Genomic DNA, 24,771 nt, shown 5'->3' with positions numbered 1-24,771 from the left:
ATATTACTGACCATCCTCTATTTACATATAGTGGTTAAAGAAAAATTAAGGGGAGAGGTCAATAGATGATGCATATCTATATTCCTCTGTAATCAGAGAGCAAAACTGATATGATATTATTTCAGATGTCTACAAACATTTGCATTGTGATAGCTATACTTCCCCCTCACTCCTAACTAATACAGAACAATGAACTAACAGCAACACTGTTAGAGAAAGCAAGGGATCAGCTGTGTAAAAAAAAAAGTGTTGAAATTTCATATGAAACTCATTAGGAGTAGGACCATAAGATGAATGTTTTGTAGCCAGTTATCTGGTCCAGTGACTTCATTTTATGCATGAGGAAACAAAAGGCCCAGAGAAGAGGATGCTGATGGCGATGACAGCTACAGTGGGAACGCTGATGTAGTGCCTACTGTGTGACAAGGACATTACCAATATTACTGTTTTTGATTCTCACAACCACCCTGGCTGTTGGGGAACCAAAGTCACACAGTAGCAAGATCAAAAGCCAAAATTCTAGGGGAAGGTGGTGATTCACATACAAGTGGTTCACCTACAAGTCGGGCAGCGACACTGCTGAAATCAAATGCACCAAATCTCATGTTTCTCAAGTGCCCATTACCTAGTACAGATATTTAGATACAATTTCATATTGTTCCCTTTCAAATTGTTCAGACTGAAGCTTGTGAACTGGTATTTTTGTTCCACTATATGATGGAAGTATCTAAACAGTTGCTTAGGAAAACAAACCTCTTCCTTTTTTTGCACATTTACACTTAACTCTGGCCACAGCTGCTACAGATTTTAGCCTAAAGCTGTAATAAACATTGGTCAGTATTGTGAATGAATAAGGGCTTTCTCTAGATCTAACTTTATCAAAAGGCAGCTAGCACCCACTGTTAGACCAAGCTCTAGGGAGTATTCAGGGAAGCCCTAATGGGTCCAGTACTAGGCTTTTCCACAAGTGCCTTTGCATATCTACTCAGCTGATGTTCAAAAGCTTAGCTAAACATTGTCATTCATGAAAAACTGGCCTCAAGTTTCCACCTCCCCTGAAACAGAAATCCTACATTTCTTGCAGCATGTATGGTAACATGAAATCTTCAACACTAACTACAGTGACAAATTCCAGCTCTAATGTGATAAAGCTAAGAGCTTTATAATTCCTCTTCATTTTTTCTCATAAATGGGTTTTATATGTAATGTTATAAAAAGGGACTGTTCCATCTCAATAATATAATGGCAAAGATATAGCTCACTTTTAATATCTTTACTGATAATGGAATAACCGTATTCAGGTTTGACAATTTGTGTTAACATTATACCTTCCTAAAAAAGGGCCATGAAATATATGAATATTTACACAATTTGGGGCCAGTTTTTTGAATGTGATGGTCATTTCTGCTAAAGATTTTAAACGTAAGTCAGTGATTCTGGTCATCCATAACTAAGATAAAAGCTAAGTTACAAAAATGCTTAATATGCAATTCTTTTTACTGCCCTGTAGTCTATTCCAAGAGGTATTCATTAAGTTACAAACCATTAATTTTGGAAAATACTTTCGCCTTGTACAGATTCAGAGAGAAAAATATGTTCACCTAGTTTTACTGTATTAAAAAAAAAACTTCATATAACAAAGACACATTTCCTTTTTGCCCCCTCAAATCAGAAACAATCTGAAAAAAAGTAATGAGCACTCCTAAATCTAGGTGGCGTTCTTTAAAAATACATTGCAGTTTCAGAATGGAACTTAAAAAACACACAGACACAACACACAGAAGAATTCCTATTCCAAAGAGCCCCTATTAGCTTCAATGACTCTGAAGTCACTGTTAAGAAAAAAGTGAGACAATGATAAATACCTTCTAAGTGTATAGCACTCCTCAAAGCACTTTCATGTGACCCTCACAACAACCCTGTGAGGTAGGCAGGGCACATATTATCCTCATTTTACAGATAAGAAAATAGAATCAGGTCAGAATACTCAGACAACTAATAAATGACCTGGACAAGACTAGAACCGAGGTCTTCTGCTTTCATTCAAGAAGTATCATATCAGACAAGAGTGACACCTGTACTGAGTGGGAAGAGATGTCAATATACAATGCATTTCCCACAATCTCCATGAAATTATCAACAATATCTGGATTGGGGAGGAGGGGAAGGTTTCGCTAAAAAGATTATTACTTAGCTTTAATATAGATTACACAATCCCAAATTTTACTATGTCCTTGAAACTATCACAAAGTAGATTGTTATAAACTGGATCATGATTTTCCATAAGAACAACATTTTAATTAGAGGATTATATTCCTGACCCAAGACTCTCCATCAAATGAATCATGTCTAACAAATGGTATAAAATCAAAAATACAAACTACAAACTTCTTTGACTATTAAAAGCAGTAATACTATAAACAAAGTCCTATGTAATAGGCATAATTATACAAGGGTTCTCAAACTCTAGGTAACATTTAAAAATGAAATTGAATATCTAAAACAATATGCTTGCTTAAAAAATCAAACATTTAAGTAATAATAATCTTGCTCACTTTTTGGGGAGGGATAACTTATTTAGCTTAGGTCAATACAAAAGTTGTCCAGGGATATCTAAATTGATGATTGCTTTTTCATACAAAAGCATTCCAAGTCCTTTTAATGACTGTGGAGCTGCATTCAGAAATGGGATAAATTTCCTGGATGGCACACTGGTATACTGATAAACTGTTGAATAATTTAACATAAGTGGTAACAAGTAAAACTACAGATAATTCCCACCTCTCATACTCTGCAGTTTAGGCTCCAAAGTTCCCAGAGCAAACAGTTTCCATTTCTACTTGCAACAATAAATTAAATTTACAAAACATGCTCATATTTCAACATTTCCCCTAAGACAGAACAGCCTGTTAGTGTAACTGAGCAAAGTAAAATTAGCCTCACAAAAATTTTCATTTAAAACCTCAAAAAAAGTAAATGACAAAATCAATCACATTGATTTTTATAAAGCTACTTTATTTGGAGATTATACTTGGCAATTATCCCACCAGTTGGAGACATTCTCAAAAAGTAATAATCATGAAGGTCTTAAAGGAGACTATGAATAAACCCCTTGACCCTTTTACCCTCTCACTTCATTTATTTCAGGAAAAAACCTCTCCTTTCTTGGGTTCAAGTTTTTTTTTTTTTAATAGGAAATGATAATAGAGACAGTAGCAGGTGCTGGTTATTAAGTAAAGTCACTTCCTCTACAGTACCTTGGCAGCTTTATTAACCTTGTCTTCCTTTTCTCTCTTGTATACAAAAACCGAGGCGAGCTTGCCATCTTGTAGCACAGCTGGATAAACAACAAGGCCAGCAGGGAGGCTAAAGTGTGGCTCTTGAAGGGTGTAGCTCTTCAGAGCACTGTTCTCTGATCCCATCCCTTGAGCAATAAAGCTGAGGTGAAGCTTCTTCTCAGATACACAGACCTAAAGGGGGAGAAGAGATTTCCCAAAACATTAAATCCACCTGAACATCAAGCAAAAGAATAGAGGACTGATCCCTGAGAATGGAATTACAGGTTTTTAAAAGGCCTAAAAGCTCCTTTGGGTTTTTCAGAATCCTTTGAACCTTGGACAGCTGTCATTAAAAAGTAAGTGCTCAGCAATGAGCCATATCCCAGACTGAGAGCTCTGGAGAAAGTTTCTTAGTACACAGACACCCAGGGAATCCTTGTGGGAGGGCCCTGTAGAAATAAAGGAATTTGTACTTCCCAGCCCTTTGATTTCAGTAGATTTTAAAACAAGATCACCATTTCCACAGAGGCCCTCCAGATGTACCATTTTATCCATCAACAAAGCACCTATTAAGTGCCTACTATGTGCCAAGTACTATGCTAGGTGTTGGGGATATAAATGACAAAAGTAAGGCCCTCATTCTCCTGAGGGGACACATTTCAAGGATAATTAAGAATAGGATATGTACAAAATAAATGCAGTGAAGGGGTAGTGATGGTGAACTGGGGGAACACCTAGGTCAGGCCTGCACAACCTGCAGCCCACCAAAGGCCATTGTGCAGGCCTGACCTTGGGGAATGTAGAAAAGATTCTTGAAGGGAGCTGGAGTCTCCAAGAGGTTTAACAGTTTCCCAGGAACGGGGGGGACAGCTTATGCAAAGGTATGGGGGCAGGAGATAAGACTGTCATATATGGAGAACAGCAAATAGGCTAGTATGGCTAGAAGGCAGAGTGTATGAGAAGGAGTAATAGGAGATATATCTAAAAAGACTGACTGGAGCCACATTATAAGAAGGGCTTTAGGTGCCAGCATTAGTTTAGCAACAGAGAACTGAAGCATCTAGGACAAGGGAGGGCCATGGTCAGGCTCCTGAATCAGAAATGCTCATCTGGCAGCTGTGTATTAGATGGATGGTAAAGGAGAGAGGCCAGCTGCCTGAATACCAATCAGGAATCTAGTGAAAGGAAGTGGTTGGGGTAAGAGAAGAGAAGGAAAGAGATATGAGATGTTGAGGAGGTGGAATTGAGAAGACCTAACACATTGGAGGGGGAGAGAAGAGGAGGGTGAGAGTGAAGAGTTGAGAATGACTTCTATTTTGTTAAACCAAGGTGACAGGAAGAATGGTAGAACCATCAATGAAAACAGGTAAGGAAGAGAGAAGAAAAATAGAAGAAAACAAGTAACTTCCATTTTGGTCACGTGGAGTTTGAGATGCCTAGAGGGTATCTAGGTGCAGCGATCCTCCAGACAAAATGCAGATTCAGGATGGGAACTCAAAAGAAACCCTAGGCCTGGATCTATAGCTATATACCTGCACATTGGTGTAAGTGAATGCAGGGAAGCTTGGTGAGGAGTGTAGACATGGATATGGAGGGCCAGGAGAGCCACAAATCGAGGCAGGACATGGATCATGGTTCCACAAAGGAGACCAAGGACTGCTCCAATACTGTCATGAAAACCCAGATTGGAGAGAGAATCAAAAATGAACAGTCAACACTGTCACATGATACAGAGGTCAAAAAGGATCAGGACCTGAGAAAATCCTGATGAGAAAAGGCCACTGGATGTAGCAACAAGGAGGTAATAAAGATAACAGTACCAAGTAATACATGATTTAAAGGCATTACAGATGTGTAATATCAAGTATGACATAAGGCCTAAGAGAAAAGTTCATTTCCTAAAGGAGTAGGCCATCTGAAGGTGCTTTTTAAAGAATGGAATGGAATTTAAGGGACAAAAATGGGTAAAGAGGGCATTCCAAACATAAAGCATAGCTTAAAGAAGAAAAGACCCACAGAAAGGAAGGTACAGGGTATGTCTGACAGGTCAGCTGGAGTACAGAGTACCCAAGGGGAGAGCTATAATGCAACAGATAAGACTGAAAAGATAAAGTGATACCAGATTGTGGAAGGCTTCTGAATGCCAAATGAGAGTGAACTCTTCTTGGTAGGCAATAGCGAGTCTCAGTTAAGATTTCTGAGCAGAGTAATCTGACCATACTATGCAATAAGAAGAGCTGCCTGGCAGTGATGACAGCAGTATTTAGGGTCAATCCGAGAATGAAGGCGACATGCTAACAGGCTATTGCTACATCCAGGCAGAAAACGAGGGTGGCGACAGCAGATCAGAAGGGAAGAGATTCACGTAAATGATAGGACAGAAGCAAAATGAACAGAATGTCGGAATCAAATGAATATGAGATATAGAGAGGGAAGAGTCAAAGGCTAGTCTAAATCAGCTAAAGACTGATCATATTGTCTCAGAACACATCCATAAATAGATACTTACAGATATTCTGACACTATCTTTGCTAACACCGAACACGTGCAAGAGTTAAAAGACAAAGTAATGTAGTTTAAAAAAACTGATACTTGATTTTTTGAAAAGGCAAAGCACTTCTTTACACCTACCTAACTGGTGTGCGATGCAGTCAAATGGCACAACGGAGACAGTACTGGGCCTGGAGTTCACATACTGCCTCAGATACTTACTAGCTCTGAGACCCTGGACAAGTCATTGAAGTCACTGAAGCCAGTCTGCCTAGTTCCCTCATCGGTAAAATAGAGATAAGTGCCCCTGCTTCCCAGGGTTGTAATAAGGATCCAATGAAATAATATTTATAAAGTACTTTGTAAATCTGACAGCACTACACAAAATCTATCATAATTATCATCATTCTTTATTCTCAAGTATATGACATGCAATAATTTTCCCAAATGGACCCCATACTTGTTTGCTTCTTTCATTTGATAGTTCTACAATAGTTCTCCAAACAAAAAGTTAAGTGCCTCAGTTTCTCAGAAGCCTTCAGTGAACACTGATAATCATTAAGCAAGAAACAGGAGGACAAAAGAATGCCAGCAAAGTGGTAAAAGGAGGCTTGAAGTCAAGTATACCTAAAACATTTCAAATAAAGCTTTTCTGGTTACAATTGCATCCCCAGTTTTCTTGATTATTTGTTTTACACTGTTCCCAAAGCATGTGCAAGAAAAATTTTTCTCATAAAAGATTCTTCTCTAACTTTAATATTTATTAAATGACTCCCATGAGATGAAATGGCATTTTAAAAAGTTTATGAATGAGGAAGGTTTATTTGGATTATTTTAGAATTTTCTTCCACTCGTGTTTATTTAAAGTACTTCAAATATGCAGATCAATTAGCAAAGCATTTTCTAAGTACTACGTACCAGACAAAATGCTAACTGTGCTAATTATGTGTTAAAAATAATAAAATTCCCCTGGCTGTCATGTATAGTTAGTAATGCAACAATGTCCATGCAATTTACCTGGAAATTTATTTCTCTAATTATTGTATGGCACAAGAAGCTACTATAAAAGGTTCCTAATATTTTAGTCATGTGCAGAATCCACTCTCCTATCTCTTTAGGCCACAACTTATGTAAAACCCCCCAAAAAACACTTTTCTCTTGCCATGTCATGATAAGCAGTTAACTACATCTCTGCATGGTTATGCTTATCTGAAAAAAACACATCAGACCTGAAGAATAAACCACATAAATGTTATATAGAAAATTATCCCAAGACAGGACTGACTTCTTTTCACATAAATGATGGTCCATCGCCTGGTCCCGTACATTTTCATAAGCTGTCCTCCATTCCTGGAAGTATCACACCTCTCAGTCACACAACAGTACCTTCCTAAATAAACAGGGGTCAAAGAAAAGAATTAAGTTTAAGAGCCTAAGAGGCAGAAAATCCAAGCAACAGAAGAAGACAACATTTCAGAACAGACTCACAAGCACTGAGGAAGTACTGTGTGTGACCGCAGGACCGGGGGTTGTCCAAAGATAGACATCAGGAACTAACCACAAAACTCATTTCTAAAGTTCTGTGCAAAAAAACAAAGACTTTAAAACAAACGCTGAGCTCAGTGTAATGTCAAGAACTCTGAATTTGGAGTTAAGAGGGCCTAGGTTCAAATTCTGACAAGTCCCGACTCAATTTGTCAAACATTTTTAAGCACCTAATATGTGTGAAGCACTGGGTACAAACCAAACAATCACTGCCCTCAAGAGAACATGTACCCACATAAATGCAAAGTGTACACAAAGTGGTGTGGAAGAGGAAGGCACTAAAAGGCTAAGGGGGAAGAGAATTCAAGAGAGACCTCAGATACAAGGCTTTAATCATCATCTCTATGCCAATGCCAGTGCCTACTGGCCTCAGTCTTCCCCCTGTACTGCCATCATCAACAGACTATTAAACATTTCAAACTGGGTATTCCAGAGATATATCCCAAACTCAACATATCCCAAACATAACTTTTTATCTCTATCCCAATCTACTCCTTCCCCAAACTTCCCTATTTCAGTCAAAGGTACAGTCATTTATTTTTCAGTCTTTCAACTTAGACATTATCCCCAGCTCTTTTTCCAAGTCTCCTACCCAATCATTTGTTAGACGTTGTGGTCTCTATCTCCACAACATTTTACTTCTGACACTGTAGTTCAGACTCTCATCACTACAACAGCTTCAGTTCTCTACTTCAGTCCATCCTGCATATGGCTGCCTAAGTGCTTTCTTTAAAATGCAGATCTGACCATATCACTGCCCCACTCAATAACTCTCTTTCCTCTAGAATCAAATATAAACACCTCTGCTTACCTTTTAAAGTCCTTCAAAACCTTGCCCAGCTTGTCTTTCCCTCCTTGTTGGATATGACTGCCTTTCCCACAGTTGGTGATCCAGCCAAACTGGCTTCCTCCTCCTCATTTCCCAGAGCTTTGTACTCCTACTCCCTTATATTTGGGATGCACTCCCCTCTTCACCTCTGCTATAAAGAATTTCTCTCTTCAAGAAGTCCCTCAAGCACCACTTTCTACCCATCCCCTCAATTGTTAGTACCTGATATCTCCAACTTGCACTGTCCCCTGTTACAACGTAAGCTCTTTGTGACAGACTGTTCCCAGTACCTAGCAGAGGACATAGCCGACTGACTGAGAACAGTGATTCTACAAGGTGGTCAAGGAGTCCATTCCCTCTATCAGGGACAACCTATTCAAAAGCACAGAGACAATGTCATATACAGGCCTTAAACAACCTCTGAGCCTCAGTCTCCCTCATCAATTCTCAAATGGATGTGTGAGCTCACCAATTTGGAAGCTTCCTCTTCCAACGGTGTCCATCTGCTGCAATTATATGTCCTGAGAGAAGGTACCTAGAAGTCCTATCCAACCTGTTGCATATTTCCACTATCTCACGGGTTTCTATGAGAATAAAATTGGGAATGTGTATGTAAAGCTCTTTGTAAGCCATAAGGCACTATGCGAAATATACTCAGCTACTCAAGTAACTATAATCATTGATTTCATGTGTTACTCTTTGTGTATGATTCTTAGCAATCAGTCTAACAAAGTTTTAGATAGGCACAGCAAAAACAAAATGATGTCTTTGAAAAGCAAGATGTTTTATGTACAAGACCCTTTGGAATTTCTCTTAAGGTAAAAAAAAAAATATGTATTTTAAAGAAGTCCACATTTCTCAGGAGATATTTATTTTGTCTTTACAGAACTGTACTCACACATATATGCCCCTTACTGCTAATGCCTTCACTATGGGATTTTTTCTTTCTCCTATAATTTGTTTGTACATAACTGTTGCATGATGTTTCCCTAGGCTGTGAGCTCCTTGAGAGCAGAAACTGTTTTTGGCATAAATAAATAAATTTACGAATGAATGACTGAATAAATAAGAACTTGCTGACTTGACTTTTAAGGACCCTGAGCTTCTCTGTGTACCTAAGGCTCATCTTGTTAATACTAATATTCTTCTATTCTATTCTATGGTTGTGAGAGACATGAGAATGAAAATGAATATTGCTAAAATGTCAAAGGAGAGGTATATGAAGGCTGCAAAACGTTAAAAATAAGGAATTACCGAGAAGCTTAGTAAAGAAGGCCATTAAAGAGGGAAGCACCTCCCCCTGTGCGTACAACTTAGAGAACAGGGGCAGACAGTTTCCTCTATACCAATTAAGGGAATGTCCAAATGATGGATTCACACATGCTCTAAGGAAAATCTGATAGGTGACAGGACCAGATGCTAATCAATCAACAAACATTTCCTGGAGCTCACTGCCTGATAGCAAGAGCCACACTCATTTTGCCAGGTCCACCAGCATTAATGTCAGTAGTCTGAGGAAAACATCCTAGCTCAGGTGATGCTAAGAGGAATCTTTTCTATAGCTAGTTGTGAATACTGTTTTCAAAGAAAACTATTTGTTACCATAGTTGGAAAAAAACCAGCTACGTTATCTACAAATATCTAAAATCAATGATTGCAATCCTTTGCATACTACAAGTATCCGTCTAGAGAGATGTCTGGATGATGTTAACGAAAACTGCGCCATCCGGGTTCAGGGTATGAGAGGGTAAAGGGCAAGGTTACTGACTAGATCTAGGCAAATTCCCTTGAGACTTCAGAGTTCTCTCGCTGTTCCAGAAAGGAAAGCAAACACAACGAAGTTTACTAGCTCAAAGGCAGGCAGGCAGACCAGCTCCCTCCAAAGATCAGATTTTACGTTTCCATGCTTGGCCTCAGTAACAACCCGCCGTGAAACTGACAAGCGGGGAGGACGCCCGTGACAACCAAGGAAACAAACTCGACAACGATTCCGGCACCCTACTGAGCGCCGCACCGGGACTCGGGAGACCAGGACTTAAATTCTGCCTGGCCTCACGGGCCTCAGCTTCCTCATCCGTAAGACGAGGGTAACGTTAACCCCTCCTTCCCAGGACTGCTGTAAGGACACAGCACCGTGCCAACCCTGAAGGGCTACACGAATTCTGGAATCTTGTCCTGAAGCAGAAACCCGAGTTCCAGCTGCTCTGTGCGGGCCGCGGTCCCAGCAGGGTCAGCTCTCTGGGCAGCGCCGGGCGGACCTGACCAGACGGCCTGGGCTGAAGCAGAGGCAGGGGCGCAGACGAACTCTTAGGGAGACGCTTGAGCCCAAGTCACAGGTGGGAGGGCTCCGAGCGCGGCAGGAGTACAAGAGAACGCTTTTACCGGACGTCACGGTCCTGTCAACCACGTGTCCGCTCCACCTACGGCCCCACCCCGGGCACGGACTCGGGGTCCGCGGCTGGTGCGGCCCGCCGGGCACAGGCCGGCGCTGCCTACGCAGGCCGGGGGACTCCTTTGCCACGTCCTTGTCCAGGGGGCGAAGGCCACTTCGGCCCCAACTTTCCCACGGCGCGCTCCCCGCACCGCCTGCCCCCGGGTTTCGGGAAAGGCCGGGCGGGCTGGGCACGCGGACCTCCATGCCCTCGCTCTTTCTCCTTTTACGAACACTCCCCCTCCCCCCAGACGGCCCGGCAGAAAAGACTGCGGACCGGCGAGGGGGCGCCCGGCGGGGCCCGGACCCGCGATGACCGCGCACCAACTTTCGGACCCGCCCGCCCGGCGGAGCACTAGCCTGCGGGCGCCCGCCTGGCCCGGACCCCGACAGCCGACCCGGGCCCGTCACGCGCGCCCCGAGCCTCCGGGGCACGCGCTCCGGCTCGGCCCGGGCGGCCCCCAGACCCCGACCTGCACTCCCAGAGGCGGCGGAGGGCAGGCCTCTCACCTGCGAGGGCGGCAGCGCCGAGAAGCGGAGGGTGTCGGCTCCGGGCGGGATCCGCTTCACTACCAGCGACCCCTATGACCCCTGACCTTCTCCCGGCCCCGCCAGGCTGCGGCCCCTGCGCCCACTGACCGGGGTTCGGTCCAGCCGACACCATAGAGACGCCCCCGGAAACGGGACAGAACGCCAGCCTCCGTCCCTCCGACTCCACCAGAGAGGCGGCTGCGCCCGGGACCGCACTAGAGCGGCGCCAGCCCTCGGACCGTGGCGCCGAGCGCTGTCCCTCACCGTAGCCGGCGGAGACAGTCACTCTTGGTCAGGCCTCCGCCCCAAAAGCTATCTCGGGAAGCTTTTCCTTCTAGTACTTCTAAGCCTTACCACCGAGCTCGGGTTCCACTTCCGCCCGAATCCAAAATGGCTGCCCGGCCACTCCGTTTCACGTCGTACGGGAAGGGGGCGGTGCGCCGCGCATCTCCTGCACTCCGATTGGTTCCTCTGCCGGGACTCAAGTTTCCCTGGCGAAGGACTGATGCTTTGGCCGCCATGATGGGTTCGGGCAGACTTTCGTAGGCGATTCCTAGCAGCGCGAGTTCCGCCGGACCTGGCCAGGCGGAGCATTCGACAGGTGAGCCCGGACCTGAGGGCGAGGCCTCTGCTCCCCCGCCCCTCGGTAGTAAGTTAGGTTCCCAGGCCTTTTCTAGATACTGGATAGATTCAAATAAATACAGTGAATCCATTTTTAAAGTCCCGAGTCGCCTGGAAGCCCCACGCTGCGGGGTCTCGGCCGGACGAACGTGGGCCCTTCCTTGCCCGAGGACTGGTCCGGCCTGGTCCGGCCCCTCTCGCACGCCCACTCCCCCGCCCAGGCGGGCCCTTATCCCCGCCAAGGGGGCCTGGGCTCCCCGGTCCCGGCCCCGCCCGCGCGCGCTTCTGCGCTCGGTCCATTGACTTTTACAGAGACGGAGACTGAGCCCCCCGAAGGTGAGCGGCCCGGACGTGACTCCGGCCAGCGCACGTTCACCTGTCCGGAACAAAAAAGCCATTTCCGAAAGTCCCCGGAGGAGCGCCCTTGGGGCCGAGGGCAGAACCCGTGACCGTCAGGTCCCCGGCGGCTCCCGGGTCCGCCCCAGCCTGCGCAGCCGGGCCCGCGGCTTCCGGTGCTCGGGGAACCCTGGCCACGGCCGAGGGGGGGCCGTGAGAACGAAGCTGCCTGGCTTTATGCAACAGAAGTCGTTGAATTTGAATTGAAATCGAACCACGACCGGACTCTGCTCCCCCAGCTTTGCGACCCTTGGTTGGGCAGAGGCCCCTCAGGGACCCGGGGACAGGGGACGCCTTGGCCTTAGGGCCACAGGTGGACGCGCCCTCCACCCCCACCCCCCCGGGCTCCGTCGCTTCAGACTCGGGGTCCGGTGCCATCTGGTCTTCGCGCTACGTGAATGTCCCGCCACCGAGGCGCTCGACCCGTCGCCCAGCCAGCAGACCGGCACCGCCCGCTCCGGTTTCACACGGCTTTGGTTTTGAATGACTTTTCTGGGTAGTGTAAGAAATGGAGCTCGGTTTCTTCAGGCCGAACCTTGGTTCCGTAAACGCCCGGCCGCTTGTTTTCTCCTTCTCGGTCCGCTGAGGTGCCCCCCTCCCCCCTCCTCCCTCTCCCCTCCCTCCTCCCCGCCTCTCTTCTCCCTCCTCCCTCTCCCCTTCCTCCTCCCCCCCTCTCTTCTCCCTCCTCCCTCCTCCCCCCCTTCTCCCTCCTCCCCCCTTCTCCCTCCTCCCTCCTCCCTTTCCCCTCCCTCCTCCCCCCTCCCTTCTCCCTCCTCCCTCCTCCCTCCTCCCCCCTCCCTTCTCCCTCCTCCCTCCTCCCCCCTCCCTTCTCCCTCCTCCTCCCTCCCTCCTCCCCCCCTCCCTTCTCCCTCCTCCCTCCTCCCCCCCTCCCTTCTCCCTCCTCCCTCCTCCCTCCTCCGTCCTCCCCCCTCCCTTCTCCCTCCTCCCTCCCCCCTCCTTCCTCCTCCCCCCCTCTCTTCTCTCTTCTCCCTCCTCCCTCTCCCCTCCCTCCTCCCTCCTCCGGGCCGGTCTCAATCCACCCCCTGGGAGAAGAACTCGTGCCGGACGTGGTGGGAGAAGGAACGAGAAGACTGGAAAGAAAAGAGCAGGTTCAGGCGCTGCGAGGGGGAAGGAGCGGGACGTGCAGGGAAAGCCCTCCCCAAGGGCCGAGCTCAGCCTCCGGCTGGGTCCGAGCCGGGCCGGCAGGTGGGGGGAGGCTTGTGGCTGCTGAGGGGCCGTGGGAGGGGCCGTGTCCTGGGAGTGCCAGGGGGCTCGGAGACCGCGTGGGCATTGCCGGCGGGGGCTGCGCAGTCATCTGGCATCCGGGCCCCAGAGGATGGAAGAGCTCTGAGGGGGGTCTTCAGCCGAGGGAAGGGCATCAAAACCGGGGAAGTGAAGCAAGTGGAAAGGAGGGAGGGCAGGCGAGAACGACTCCGGGGGCCTTCCAAAAATATTCTATTTATAACGTCTCTCCCTCGCTGCGCCCGCTCTGCCAGCTGAACGACGAACAAACAAAAGATGGCCTTCATCCTAAACACGTAGAAGCCGGTAGAAGCCGGCCAAACAAGCTCCTCAGAACGCTCCCCAGTCTGAGGGTACACTTGCCTTCTCCCTTGTGTATTCTTCCAAAGGTCGAAGGAGCACAAGTTACAATATACATTTGTAATATATGCTGAATCAGGGGAAACCGTACGGGCAAGGGTTCTAGTCCTAGGATAGGTCAGTTCTAGACCAAATCCAGACTTCCACTGCTCCAGACCAGCAGAACATCAGAAAGACGGTGATAAGCTTGATGAAGCGGACATGCTGACTTTGAAGTTGTACAGGTAACTTTGAGACGCTCTGGATGTTAATGAACCCCCTCCAAGGCTCTGGCCTGGCCTCCCCCAAACCCCATCAAAGTGAGACTCCACCAGACCATGCTGCCCAGTGCTCCCAACTCGGGTCCATACTCTTCCTCATCCCCTTCCCCATCCATTCCCTCTGTATCCCTCCCCACTTTTCAGTGCTTGTCTGTGCCTTAATAAAGTGTGTTTGCTGCCCCGTTTCCTGTTGCCAGTCATGGACTTTCTTGGCAAGTACCCAGAGAACTGAGAGCTTGCCTACTCCCATTTCATAATTTTGTAGGTCCATAAATTATCAATTCAGCGACTAAAATTAAAAGAAGGGAAATTAGTGATTTAAACATTAAGCTCCCATTGTCAGACCCACTCTGAAGGAATCTAGACTCTTTTGGGGGGTCACAGATCAGTGATTACCTCTATAGCTTTCCTAGTGCAGATGTAGCCTTTATTAGGATAAAGTATAGCAGAACTATTATTTCCTCATACACTTCAGTTAGACATTAGATGCCCAGCATGTACAAGGTTACCATGCCAGATGTAGATACAAAACAAAAGCAAGAATGCCCAACTGCAAGAAATTTACATTCTTTTGGAGGAATAAACCAAATCAGTTGAGGATGAAGAGACTACTACCAACTTGGTGAGGAGAAGGGAAAAAAATTGGGAAGTTCCAATGGAGGAGTCAGGCCTGGAGCTGAACCTTGAAGAAAAAAACAACTAAGGTTGGAAAACAGAGTGATTAAGAAGGCTCTTTCCAGGAATGGGGGATGACTTAAGCATGCATATCAGAAGTGTAAGTCAGATTCCACCCAAGCCTGGGGCAGTTTTGTCTTCAGCTTTTTTTGGCTTCTGATTTGACTTTTGAGGGCTGAGCCTGATGACTTCTTATGGGCTTTAAGACCTTAATTTAAAAAGGCCAAAGTCTCCCATCGTATCCAGCGCCACCTCCAGTCATCCTGATCTGTACCTTACCACTGGACTCAGCACTGGTGGAGAAAGTCAGGCTGATCACTTTGCTGGTCACTGACTTAAATCCAATTCACTCACATGGCATAGCATCACTTCCTTAAAGTCATGGTCCACTACTAAAGGACAAATGACAACAAGGGACTTAATTCAATCGGTTATTGAGATTCTTCAGAGATCTTGGAAAGCAACTGAGAAAAAGCTTCCAAATGCCAGACTATAGTTTTCTAAGTGGCAGACGTGAAGAAACCAGCTCTTCTCAACTCCTGGGCCTGTAATTCTAGAGACTGCCGAGAGAAGACCTTTCCTGTGTGGGATTGTTCTCCTGACTTGAGCTGAGATCATTTTTAAAATTTCAGCTGAAGAAGGAATTAATGTTCCTTTATTCTTGTGTATTTCCTGTACACTATAATCTGTAGAACTTCTCTAATTTATGTATGCTTTATTGTTTGGATAAATGTATTCATTATTAGCTCTTTGTGATGATCTTTTGTATAAATCATATTTGGGAGGGTGGGGCTAATCTGCCAGGGTATTCTTTTGAACATATTATACCCTTAGATACTATAGATACTGGATGTTACAAATAGAGGCAATTGGAGCCTAAAACTCTCTTGAAGAGAGATTTCCTGGTCCCTGCCTGCCCCTGTCCCCAGCTATAGTGTTTTGCATTACTGGCAAAGTCTTTCTCCAGCTCCCTGAAAGGTGGGTCATCAGCTGCAGTTGCATCATCCGCTACATCAGGGTAGATACAGAAGGTATTACAGATGAATCCAGGAGTTATGGTAGACTAGAAGACTGAAACACTGAACTCTATGAGAAAGGACAGAGAGTGACCTGAAAGCTAATCAGAGGTCACAACAGTTATCTGAACAGTGACAGAGATGGAGTATACATCAAAGAACAGGCTGCTGAATTAAAATGATAGATAATAGTGTGGGGCAAGAGAGCATATAGCTCCTTTTTCTGCTGCTGTGTGTCACTTGGCTTGAGAGACAGAATGGCCAACACTGGGAAAGGGAAGGTTTCTAGGAATGAGTGTTCTGGGAAAAACAAGACTGTCCAGAGTATGGAAAAAGTGAGGGGTGGAAATGGCCCCTCTGGGGAGGGCAAAGTAGAGAGGTCCAAGATATGATCTAGGGAGGAGAGATCGGAGACCAATAGAAGACAGGGAGTGGAAATTGCAGGTTAAGGATACTACCTGTCTCTTAATGTAACATGAGGTGTTCTGTTTTGGATTTTTGGCTGCAAATGACTAGTCTGAAACCCAGATCTGCCCCTTTCACTGCTTTTGTAAGTGTAAGTACCTCCTGATTCACTTTCCTATCTTATCTCTTCTCCCTCATCAATTATTCCTCCACATAGCTGACAAACTAATTTTCCTGAAGTACAGGTGTGACCATGTTACTTCTTTACTTCGCAAACTCCAATGGTTCCCATCGCCTCTAGGATCAGACATAAACCTCTCTGCTGAGTTTTTCAATCCCTTTGCAACCAAGACCCAGTGTACCTTTCCAGTCTCAGTCTACATATCCCTTTCCTGTACTCCATGATTCTCTACTTGTCCTTCACATAGGGCACCCCATCTCCCACCTTGGCATCTTGCCAGTGCCAGGAGACTTCTCACTTTCGCTCCTATCTTTTAGAATCTCATCTTATAGAAATTTGGAACCATGTCCAATATGTTATTAAAATGTATGCCTTCTGACTTGGCTTTTTCACTATTAGGCCTATAAACCAAAGAAATCAAAGAAAGAGGAAAAGTATCTACATGTGCAGAAATAATTATAGCAATTTTTTACAGGATAGCCAAAAAATTGGAAACTAGGGGACTAAGGAAACCATGCAGGGGAATGGTTAAACAAATTGAACTATATGGATAAAATGAAATATCACCATGCCATAAGAAATGATGAAATAAACAATTTCAGAAGAACCTAGGGAGATCTTTATGAAACGATGCAGATAGAAGTGAACGGAAATAGGAGAACAGTTTATCCAATGACATCATAGAGAAAACAACTTTGAAAACCTTAAGAATTCCAATTAACAGCATTAATTCAATGATAAACCATAAGTTCATCACATTCTGATAGAGAAATAATGAACTTAAAATGCAGAAAATGACATACGTTTTCAGACATGGCTAATGTGGGCATCTGTTTTGTAGGTTATATGGCTATGAACTGAGGGAATCTGGGGTTTTTTTTTTTAATTTTCTCAGTGGGAGAGTAGTAGGAGAAAAAGATTAACTTTTAAAACTTGATACTTGAAAAATAAAAAATATTAAATATTTTTTTTAAAAATCTCATTTCCTTCCAAACTCTGCTCAAGCACCACTTTCTAACATGCAGCCTTTCCTAGGCCCTCCAATACTCATACTGTTTCTCTCACCCCCAGATTTACGTTGTACATATTTTGCATATACTTCTTTACATACATGTTGTTTCTCCCAATAAAAGACAGCAGAGATTGTTTCATTTTTTCTTTTCATTCCAAAACCTTGTACATAGTGTTTAATAAATCCATGCTTTATTAATATAATTAATAACAGTTATTCTGCACTTGACAAATAAGAAACATGAACATCTTAAGAAGATTATATGAGAACAAAAATCTTACTACGTACAACTTTTCTTTTAAAGTACATACTCATTCAGCATGTGCATTCCAAAACTGTTTCACTTATCTGTTACCCTCTGAACCTTCTTTCTGATTTCTTCTTTGGATTTTCTTTTAAATTCTCATTGATTTTTTTCCTCTCATTTGTTGTTGTTGGCCTTGATATTATTACTAGGTCTAATTACCACTCCCAAATCTCCCTTCTTTTGCCCCTTTCCTCCAAACCTCCATTAATATAGTCAAGTAAGCAAAATCCGCACATTGGTCATGTCCAGATATCTCGTTCTGTATCTTTAGTCTGTCACCAGCCAGTTAAGAAGTGGGAAGTATGTTTCATCATGAATTCTTTAAAATTAGGGTTAATCACTACGTTAATCAGAATTCCTAAGACTTTCAAAGTTGTTTTTCTTTACAATACTGCAGTCATTGTGTAAGCTGTTTTTCTGGTTCTGATCACTTCACTCTGCATCAGTTCACACAAGTCTTCTCAGGTTTCTCTAAATCCACTCTGTTCATTACTTCTCATGGTACAATAACATTACATTATTACATTTATTTACCATAACTTGTTCAACCATTCCCAACTTCATGAACTCCTCCTTAGTTTTCTGTCCTCTGCTATAATAAAAATCTTTTTGGTGGATATGCCTTGCAGTGGTCTTACTAGGTTAAAGGGCATGCATGATTTAGTATTTTGGTATTCAGTTCAAAATTACTTTCCAGAATGATTGGACCCATTCATAGCTCTGCCACCTATTGTCATTGGCTTCTTGGTCATCTTTGCTAATTTAATACTTACAAGTTAGAACCTTATAGTTTTACTTTGCATTTTTCTTTTTATTAGTGATCTGTGGCATTGTTTCATGTGGTCATTGATAGTTTGCTAGTTTTCTTTTGAGAATTACCTATTAGGTCCTTTTTGTATCTATTGGATAATGACTTTTGTCCTTTTATATCTGAATCAATTTCCTATAAATCTTAGATATCAGACCTTTATCAGAGAAACTTGCAGCAAAGATTTTTTTTCACGTTAGCTATTTTCTTTTCAACTTTATATATTTTGTTTGTTTAAAAGTTAAATTTAATGTAATCAAACTTGTACGTTTTTATACACTGTGATCATCAGCATCCCTTGGTTAAGAACTCTTTCTCTATTCACAGTTGTGAAAGCTACTTTCTTCAAAGTTCCACCAATTTATTTAAATTACATGATCTTTTATAATTAGGTCATGTGTCCATTTGGAGCTTATTGTGGTATATTTTATGAAGTGTTGGTCTAAACCCAATTTCTGTCAAACTGTTGGCCAGTTTTCTCCATTAATTTTGGCAAATAGTGAATCCTTGCTACAGTAGTTTAGGTCTTTTACTTTATTGAACACTGTTGTCAAATCTTCCATTCTTTATGATCTTTAAAAAAAAAAACCTCTTGACTCATGGCTTAACAATCATTTTCAGGTTTATTCAGCATTGTCAGATATAGTTCATTAGAGCCTGCTAATGAACTCACTGAGGGCAACAAATTGTTCCCATATGATTGCCTTACTTATTTTTGGTTCCGGTGACCTATTAATCAGTTTTATTCTTTTCTTTCTACTCTGTTCCAAAGATGATTCTCCATGGTGGAAAAAATAGAAGCAAAAAGAGTTCAGTAACAAACGCCTTTTCTGTGCTGTCTGTCTCATTTTTGTTCTCCTTCCTCTCTCCTAATAGGCAAATTATATATATGTGTGTGTGTTTATGTATATGTCTATATGTATGTATGTGTGTATATGTATATATATGTATGTATGTATGTATGTGTATGTATGTATGTATTGTTGTCAGCTTTTCTCCCCAGCCTGAGCTCAGTTCTCAGTCTTAGCTCTCCTAATACTATTCTTTCAGGACAATGGAAAATGCTTACACTTACCTTCTGTTCTCTGACCTTGTTTCTGTATTTTAAAAAAATTATGTTGATTGATTCTCTGTTCTCCTCCACATTTCTTGGCTTTGGCTCCTGGATTTCCTGAGGAGCATGTATCATACAATGCCATTCTGATTCCTCTTTTACCTTCATTCCTTCTGAATAAAGAATTAGTTACGAGTTATCAGGTCTCACTGATACAGGTAAGGTCAGATTTGTCCCTTTGGATATGAACAGGCATATCTATATATGAACAGGCATATCATAAGCTATCTATAGTCATATGAAAAAATGCTCTAAATCATTGTTGATTAGACAAGTGCAAATTAAAACAGCTGTGAGGTACCATAGCACACTTGTCAGATTGACTAACATGACAAAACAGGAACATGATAAATGTTGGAGAAGATGTGGGAAAACTGGAACATTCATTGTTAGTAGAGTTGTGAACTGATCCAACCATTCTTTAAATAGTATCATTTGTACCTGTCTGAGCTTCCACAGTAATCTTACTTCCGTTTTTTTATAGGAGTGCTAGATTAGAAATTAAGAATTCTATAGATAGAGCATACCTAGAGTTAGTAAAAAGTTCTTTATGTTATTCTTGTAAATGAGATAGGTTATATGATAATATGTAAACAGCAGTCACTAATACTTCGGTGTAGTACTTCGGCTCCTGGGCCCTGTCCTCAGTCAGGTGTGCTGTTTAATATTTTTATCATAACTTGGATGAAGGCATGGAAAGCAGAGCTAAGATGCTAACACAGAATCACATCCAGAAAGAACTCATTTAAATTCAACAGACATTTATTGAGGACTTACAATTTGCCAGACGCTATAATAGGCATTGGGGAAACAAAGAGAAAAAACAAGTCCCAGAATAATGGACTGAACCGAATGAGACAGAATTTAAGTATAAAAAAGGCTTATATTTGGTTTAAAAAATTCTGTTGTACAGCATAAGGTTTTTATTTCATCCCTAGGTTCTGTTATATGAAGGCTGACAGAGATAAAGGTCGCTTCCATAGGATCTTGGCAAGTTCATCCTAGGAAAACGACGACCACACCTTTTGGGGGATTTTATCCTAAATATCATCAAGGCAGCTTCATTTCACATCAAGTCCTCAACTCAGGTGTCAGTAGATCTTCAAATGTCTATTAAAGCTCAGGCAGGATTCAGTGGGTACTGTAAATCACACCCTCCTCTAGCTAAGAGTTTTTAGCCAGCAGTAACTCGGTCCACAAAAAACAAGAGGGATGACAGCTTGTTAGGGTGCAACAAACTAATTTCACATGCAATTCCTTAAGGACTGGGTTCTTTCAGTCAAAATAAAAGAATGAATCTGTATCCGTAAGTTGCCTCATTGTATTAAAGATCTAAAATATTGGAATTCCTGTGCTCTTCTATTATTTTACTATTGCCTTGTATTGCTTTTCTACCAAATTTATTCTACTTTTTTTTTAAAGTCTCTTCCTCTTCCACTTTTTGGAGAAATTTGTCATCACTGACTCAACTTTTCCAATTCTGCTAATTTTATTTTTTTAGTTGAGTGTTCTTGTTTCTGTGTTGAGGACTCCAAGTTCTGACCTAAGCTCTCTCTTAATAACTTTTGGATGTTCCAACAGCTCAGGTTGGGGGACGGCGGTGCCCCAGGATGGATATTCAGTCAGAGTCCCTGTTGCCTCAGGGTTGCTTCCCTAGAGACTGAAGAATTCTCGGACTCAAACCATCTTTTAGTAAAGTGGTAAAGCTTTATTATGATGCCCTAGGAGTGGGCAAAGTTCTACAGGCAACTTGTAACCTAAGGGGTTGAAGCTAAAGCTTCAGTGAATGATGGGTCAACAATTGGGTGGTCAGGGGCAGGATTAGGGAATGGTCAGTTCTTAAAGGAACATGCAGTTTTTTTAATCTACTGAACAGGCTTTTTACCCAGAATACACTATAAGAAGGGGGGTGGGGTAGTCACAGAAGGGTGTGGTTTTAGGCCTGCCAAGTCACTAAGTCAACCATTGTCTGGGTTGCCCTGTCTGTTACCAAACTATATCTTCTTAGGCAAGACGGATTGGGGAGTGAATGTTATATTAACGTAATCGGTAACTAAGGGGAGTGGTACAAGATGTCGTAGGAGTCCATACCAGATGGTGCTGTATATGCAAAGGAAATCCTTCCAGAGGTCTCTGTAACACTGAGAGTTAGTTTGATTCCCTGGAGCACACTCCCCGAGTTATTGCCAGAGATATGGTCTTTGGGACGGAGAGAGACATAGTTTTAGGACTGGATTCTACCACAAGCACCCATCATCCCCACCTTGAAGCCAGAACCAGTGATCAACCCATCAATGTGTTGCTACCTTAATTTTCTTTGTCCTGAGTTTTATCTCATTAATCACAGTGAAAGCCCAAATGAATAATTTTCCCTTCAAGGACTACATAATCTTGAAATATAACTTGTACTCAGTGTGAGTGGGTAGTGGGTGTGGCACTGAATAATTTTAATTAATTTAAGAATCAAAATCCCCCAGTATAAATTCCTAAGATTTCAGCCTTATCCAGGACTTTTGTCTCTTTACGTCTTTAAGACTTAGCTCAATTTACTCTTAATCTGGAATACGGTTCCTTTGTGTAACAGAGATTCAAGAGTTGAAGATACTTGCAGAGGGATAATTTATCATATTGTGATTGATAGAAGCCAGTCCAGTTCAGGCTTAAGACTCTAGTGCCCTCTAGTGTCCAATGACCCAATGAGGTGGGGCTATTGAAATTTTTTTTTTTGCTTCCAAGCATCTCTCATACTTCTATTCCCTCTTGTTTCTATACAATCCCATTAGGGCCCAGGCTCTTCCAATCTTTTTAAAATTGACAAAGAGCTAATATGATGAACCCATGTGAAAATGCTAATGGTAGAAGACCTTAAGAGTTGCCCATTTTCCTTCCTGAAATTTCTAAGCTACAAGTGTATTATATCAAGGCCTTAGTTTAAAAAATAATACAAATTATTAAATTGTCAAATTACTTTGTAGTGTATTAATTTGGGAATAGGCTATAGGCCATCTAAGACACCTTACAGGGGGGATGTGGACTTCATCAGCTTGGGTCTCTGCACTGAGTAACTTGTTTTCACTGGCTGTCTTCCATGTCTGAAATTACATCCCTCATCATCTTCATCTCCCAGTTTCCCCCGGCCTTTTCAAATCCCATAGAACTAGCCCCTGCTGGGGTTAGACCCCTCACTTCAGGTCTGACGAGGTAGGCCATGTTGGCATCCAACGTGCTTCCTCCCTCTTCTGTCTTCTTTGCCTTCAGGTGATGGGGGACAATCAGATTCTACTGTAGCTTCTTGTTACATAATAGGAGGGTGGGGAAATTCAGACAAAGCCACTGTAGCCTGGGGGGTCCCTCCTCTAGGACTAGGTCCAATCATAAGGGGATACATTTTCAGGCCACCTGATGCCCCATTGGCTTACTTTCTCTCTTTCAGGTGACAGCAGAACTGATGTCTGGTGCTTCTTGTGGGAAAAGAGACTGCTGGAGAAAGGTGTTTGTGTGGAACCACTAGAACAGTGGAGACCATGTTTCATATAATCCTCTTAAGCGTGCATGTGTTGCATGGAGATGGGTGGGACAGGAGTATTTGAATTTTCTAGTTAATTGAGCAAAGATTTTATTATAACTGGGATCCTATCTTTATCGGTATTCTGAGCCATGGGTTATGTAATATCTTATGCATAATTCCTTTGGAGAGGAAGGTGGATAAGGACTGTAAAGAGTGACACTCCTGTGATCTTTCTGGTCTTGTGACCATTCTAATAAGCACTCATGTTTTGGGACACTTTTCGATAAGAAAGGTGTACTTCAGCTCCCCAATTATCCAGGTAACTGAGAAGAGCTAGATGAGGACTGGCTGTATGAGCTAAGATACAGACTGGCTTAACATACCAACAATCCATTGTGGTGAAGGAGAGTAAACCCAGCTGAACATGCAGAAAAATCAGCAACTCTGAAGCCAATGCTCTGAAGCAGACCCTGAGCCATTTGGTGGTTTATGGACTTTCCAGAAACATCCTTATGTTCCAAGACTCCTCTAACTGTCTCCCAACTGTCAGACATCCTGTTTTACATTCCCTTGTCTTATTATAGGTGCTCAAGCCTTAAAACTGCCTGGCCTGCTTATCACCAGGAATGCCTCCTGATGTGTGTATCAAAGGGCTGCAGCTCAAATGCCTGGAAGTCCCCACTCCCTCAGCCACTGGGAATCAGGCTCCCTGACTCAGTCCCACCTTTCTCCCCAAATTCCCTACCTTCCTTTCTTTGAAAAGGTATATATGCTGTCCCCATCCATGACTTAGTAGGTTGCTCAACATTAGGCTGACAGTTCTCACGTCCATGTTTTACTTCCCTACTTAATAAAAATTTTATATTTCCCAGGCATAGTCTTCCTCTGGTTTTCTTTTCTTTGGGGTAAAGGGGGATTTAGTCTCAGGAACTATGTCTTTTGTGTTTTCTGGGAATCCTTCCCCCTTGGGGGAAAAAGAGAGATCTAAATTGCCTAAAGCAAGCAGCTACCTCTGTTTATAGTGTCTTCCATTAATCCTTACTCTTTAGGGCCAAATGATATTAACTTTATTTTGCAGGTACTAGACAACTCTTAGTAACGAGCTTTTGTTGCTTCCTCTCGAGACAATGAGCCTCTAAGCCCTCTATTGAGAGTACAGTGTTACCACCAACAGTGAAATACACCCCATAATCCACTCAGTTGTTGAATTCATTGTGCTATAAGGCAGATAAAACCATGTCACCCTCTTACTGTGGCTTCCCATTATCACCAGTATCAAATATAAAACCATCTGTTTGTCCTTCAAAGCCCTCTAAAACCTGGGCGCCTAGCACCTAGCCAGTCTTCTTCCCCCCACCTCACTGCCCCCCACCTCACTGCTGACTGGCCTCTTTTATACCTTCTCACATGGCACTCTATCTTCTGATTCAAGCTTATTTATACTGGCTCTCTTAAATATCTGGAATGCACTCCCTTATCCTCTGTATCTCTTGGCTTTTCTGGCATTTTTCAATTCTGACTTAAAATCCTACTTTCTATGAAAAATCTTTCATAATAATAAAATTAACAGCAATGTTTGCAAAACACTTTACAAATATTATCTCATTGGATCCTCTTAACAACCCTGGAAGGTTGTGCTATAATCACCCCCATTTTGCAGATGAGGAAACCAAGGCAGACAGAGGTCAGAGACTTGACCAGGGTGACAGGACTAGTACTTTCCTGAGGACAGATTTAAATGTAGACCCAGTGTGTCATCAAG

At 43.1% G+C, this 24,771-nt stretch overlaps 1 protein-coding gene and 1 long non-coding RNA gene across 6 annotated transcripts in view; one reads left to right on the top strand and one right to left on the bottom strand.

Annotated features, from left to right (window-relative positions):
* The window catches only part of SCYL3 (SCY1 like pseudokinase 3), a 32,217-nt gene extending 20,434 nt beyond the window's left edge, over nt 1-11,783 (bottom strand). For 2 of the 5 annotated variants that reach the window (XR_011975671.1, XM_072648686.1), the window contains exons 1-2: nt 11,459-11,783; nt 3,258-3,470 (exon numbers count right to left, since the gene is read on the bottom strand). Coding sequence is in view for 4 of the 5 variants with exons in the window: in XM_072648686.1 (XP_072504787.1) it covers nt 3,258-3,470; nt 11,459-11,698 (453 nt within the window). In the remaining variant the exon portion in view is untranslated. Of the gene's footprint in view, nt 1-3,257; nt 3,471-7,053; nt 7,159-11,083; nt 11,212-11,368; nt 11,438-11,458 lie in introns of those variants that run through there. The other 3 variants (XM_072648688.1, XM_072648687.1, XM_072648689.1) reach the window with 3 other exon arrangements.
* On the top strand, nt 11,604-23,882 carry LOC140529776 (uncharacterized). Its single transcript, XR_011975672.1, has 3 exons — nt 11,604-11,705; nt 22,935-22,991; nt 23,594-23,882. It is a non-coding gene; the product is annotated as an uncharacterized lncRNA (long non-coding RNA).
* The last annotated feature ends 889 nt before the right edge of the window (nt 23,883-24,771 follow it).

Source organism: Notamacropus eugenii, chromosome 2 (genome assembly GCF_028372415.1).
Source record: "Notamacropus eugenii isolate mMacEug1 chromosome 2, mMacEug1.pri_v2, whole genome shotgun sequence".
Classification (NCBI taxonomy): Eukaryota; Metazoa; Chordata; class Mammalia; order Diprotodontia; family Macropodidae; genus Notamacropus; species Notamacropus eugenii.
The sequence above is the reverse complement of the archived record's forward strand: the minus strand, read 5'-3'. Positions and strand labels throughout refer to the sequence as shown.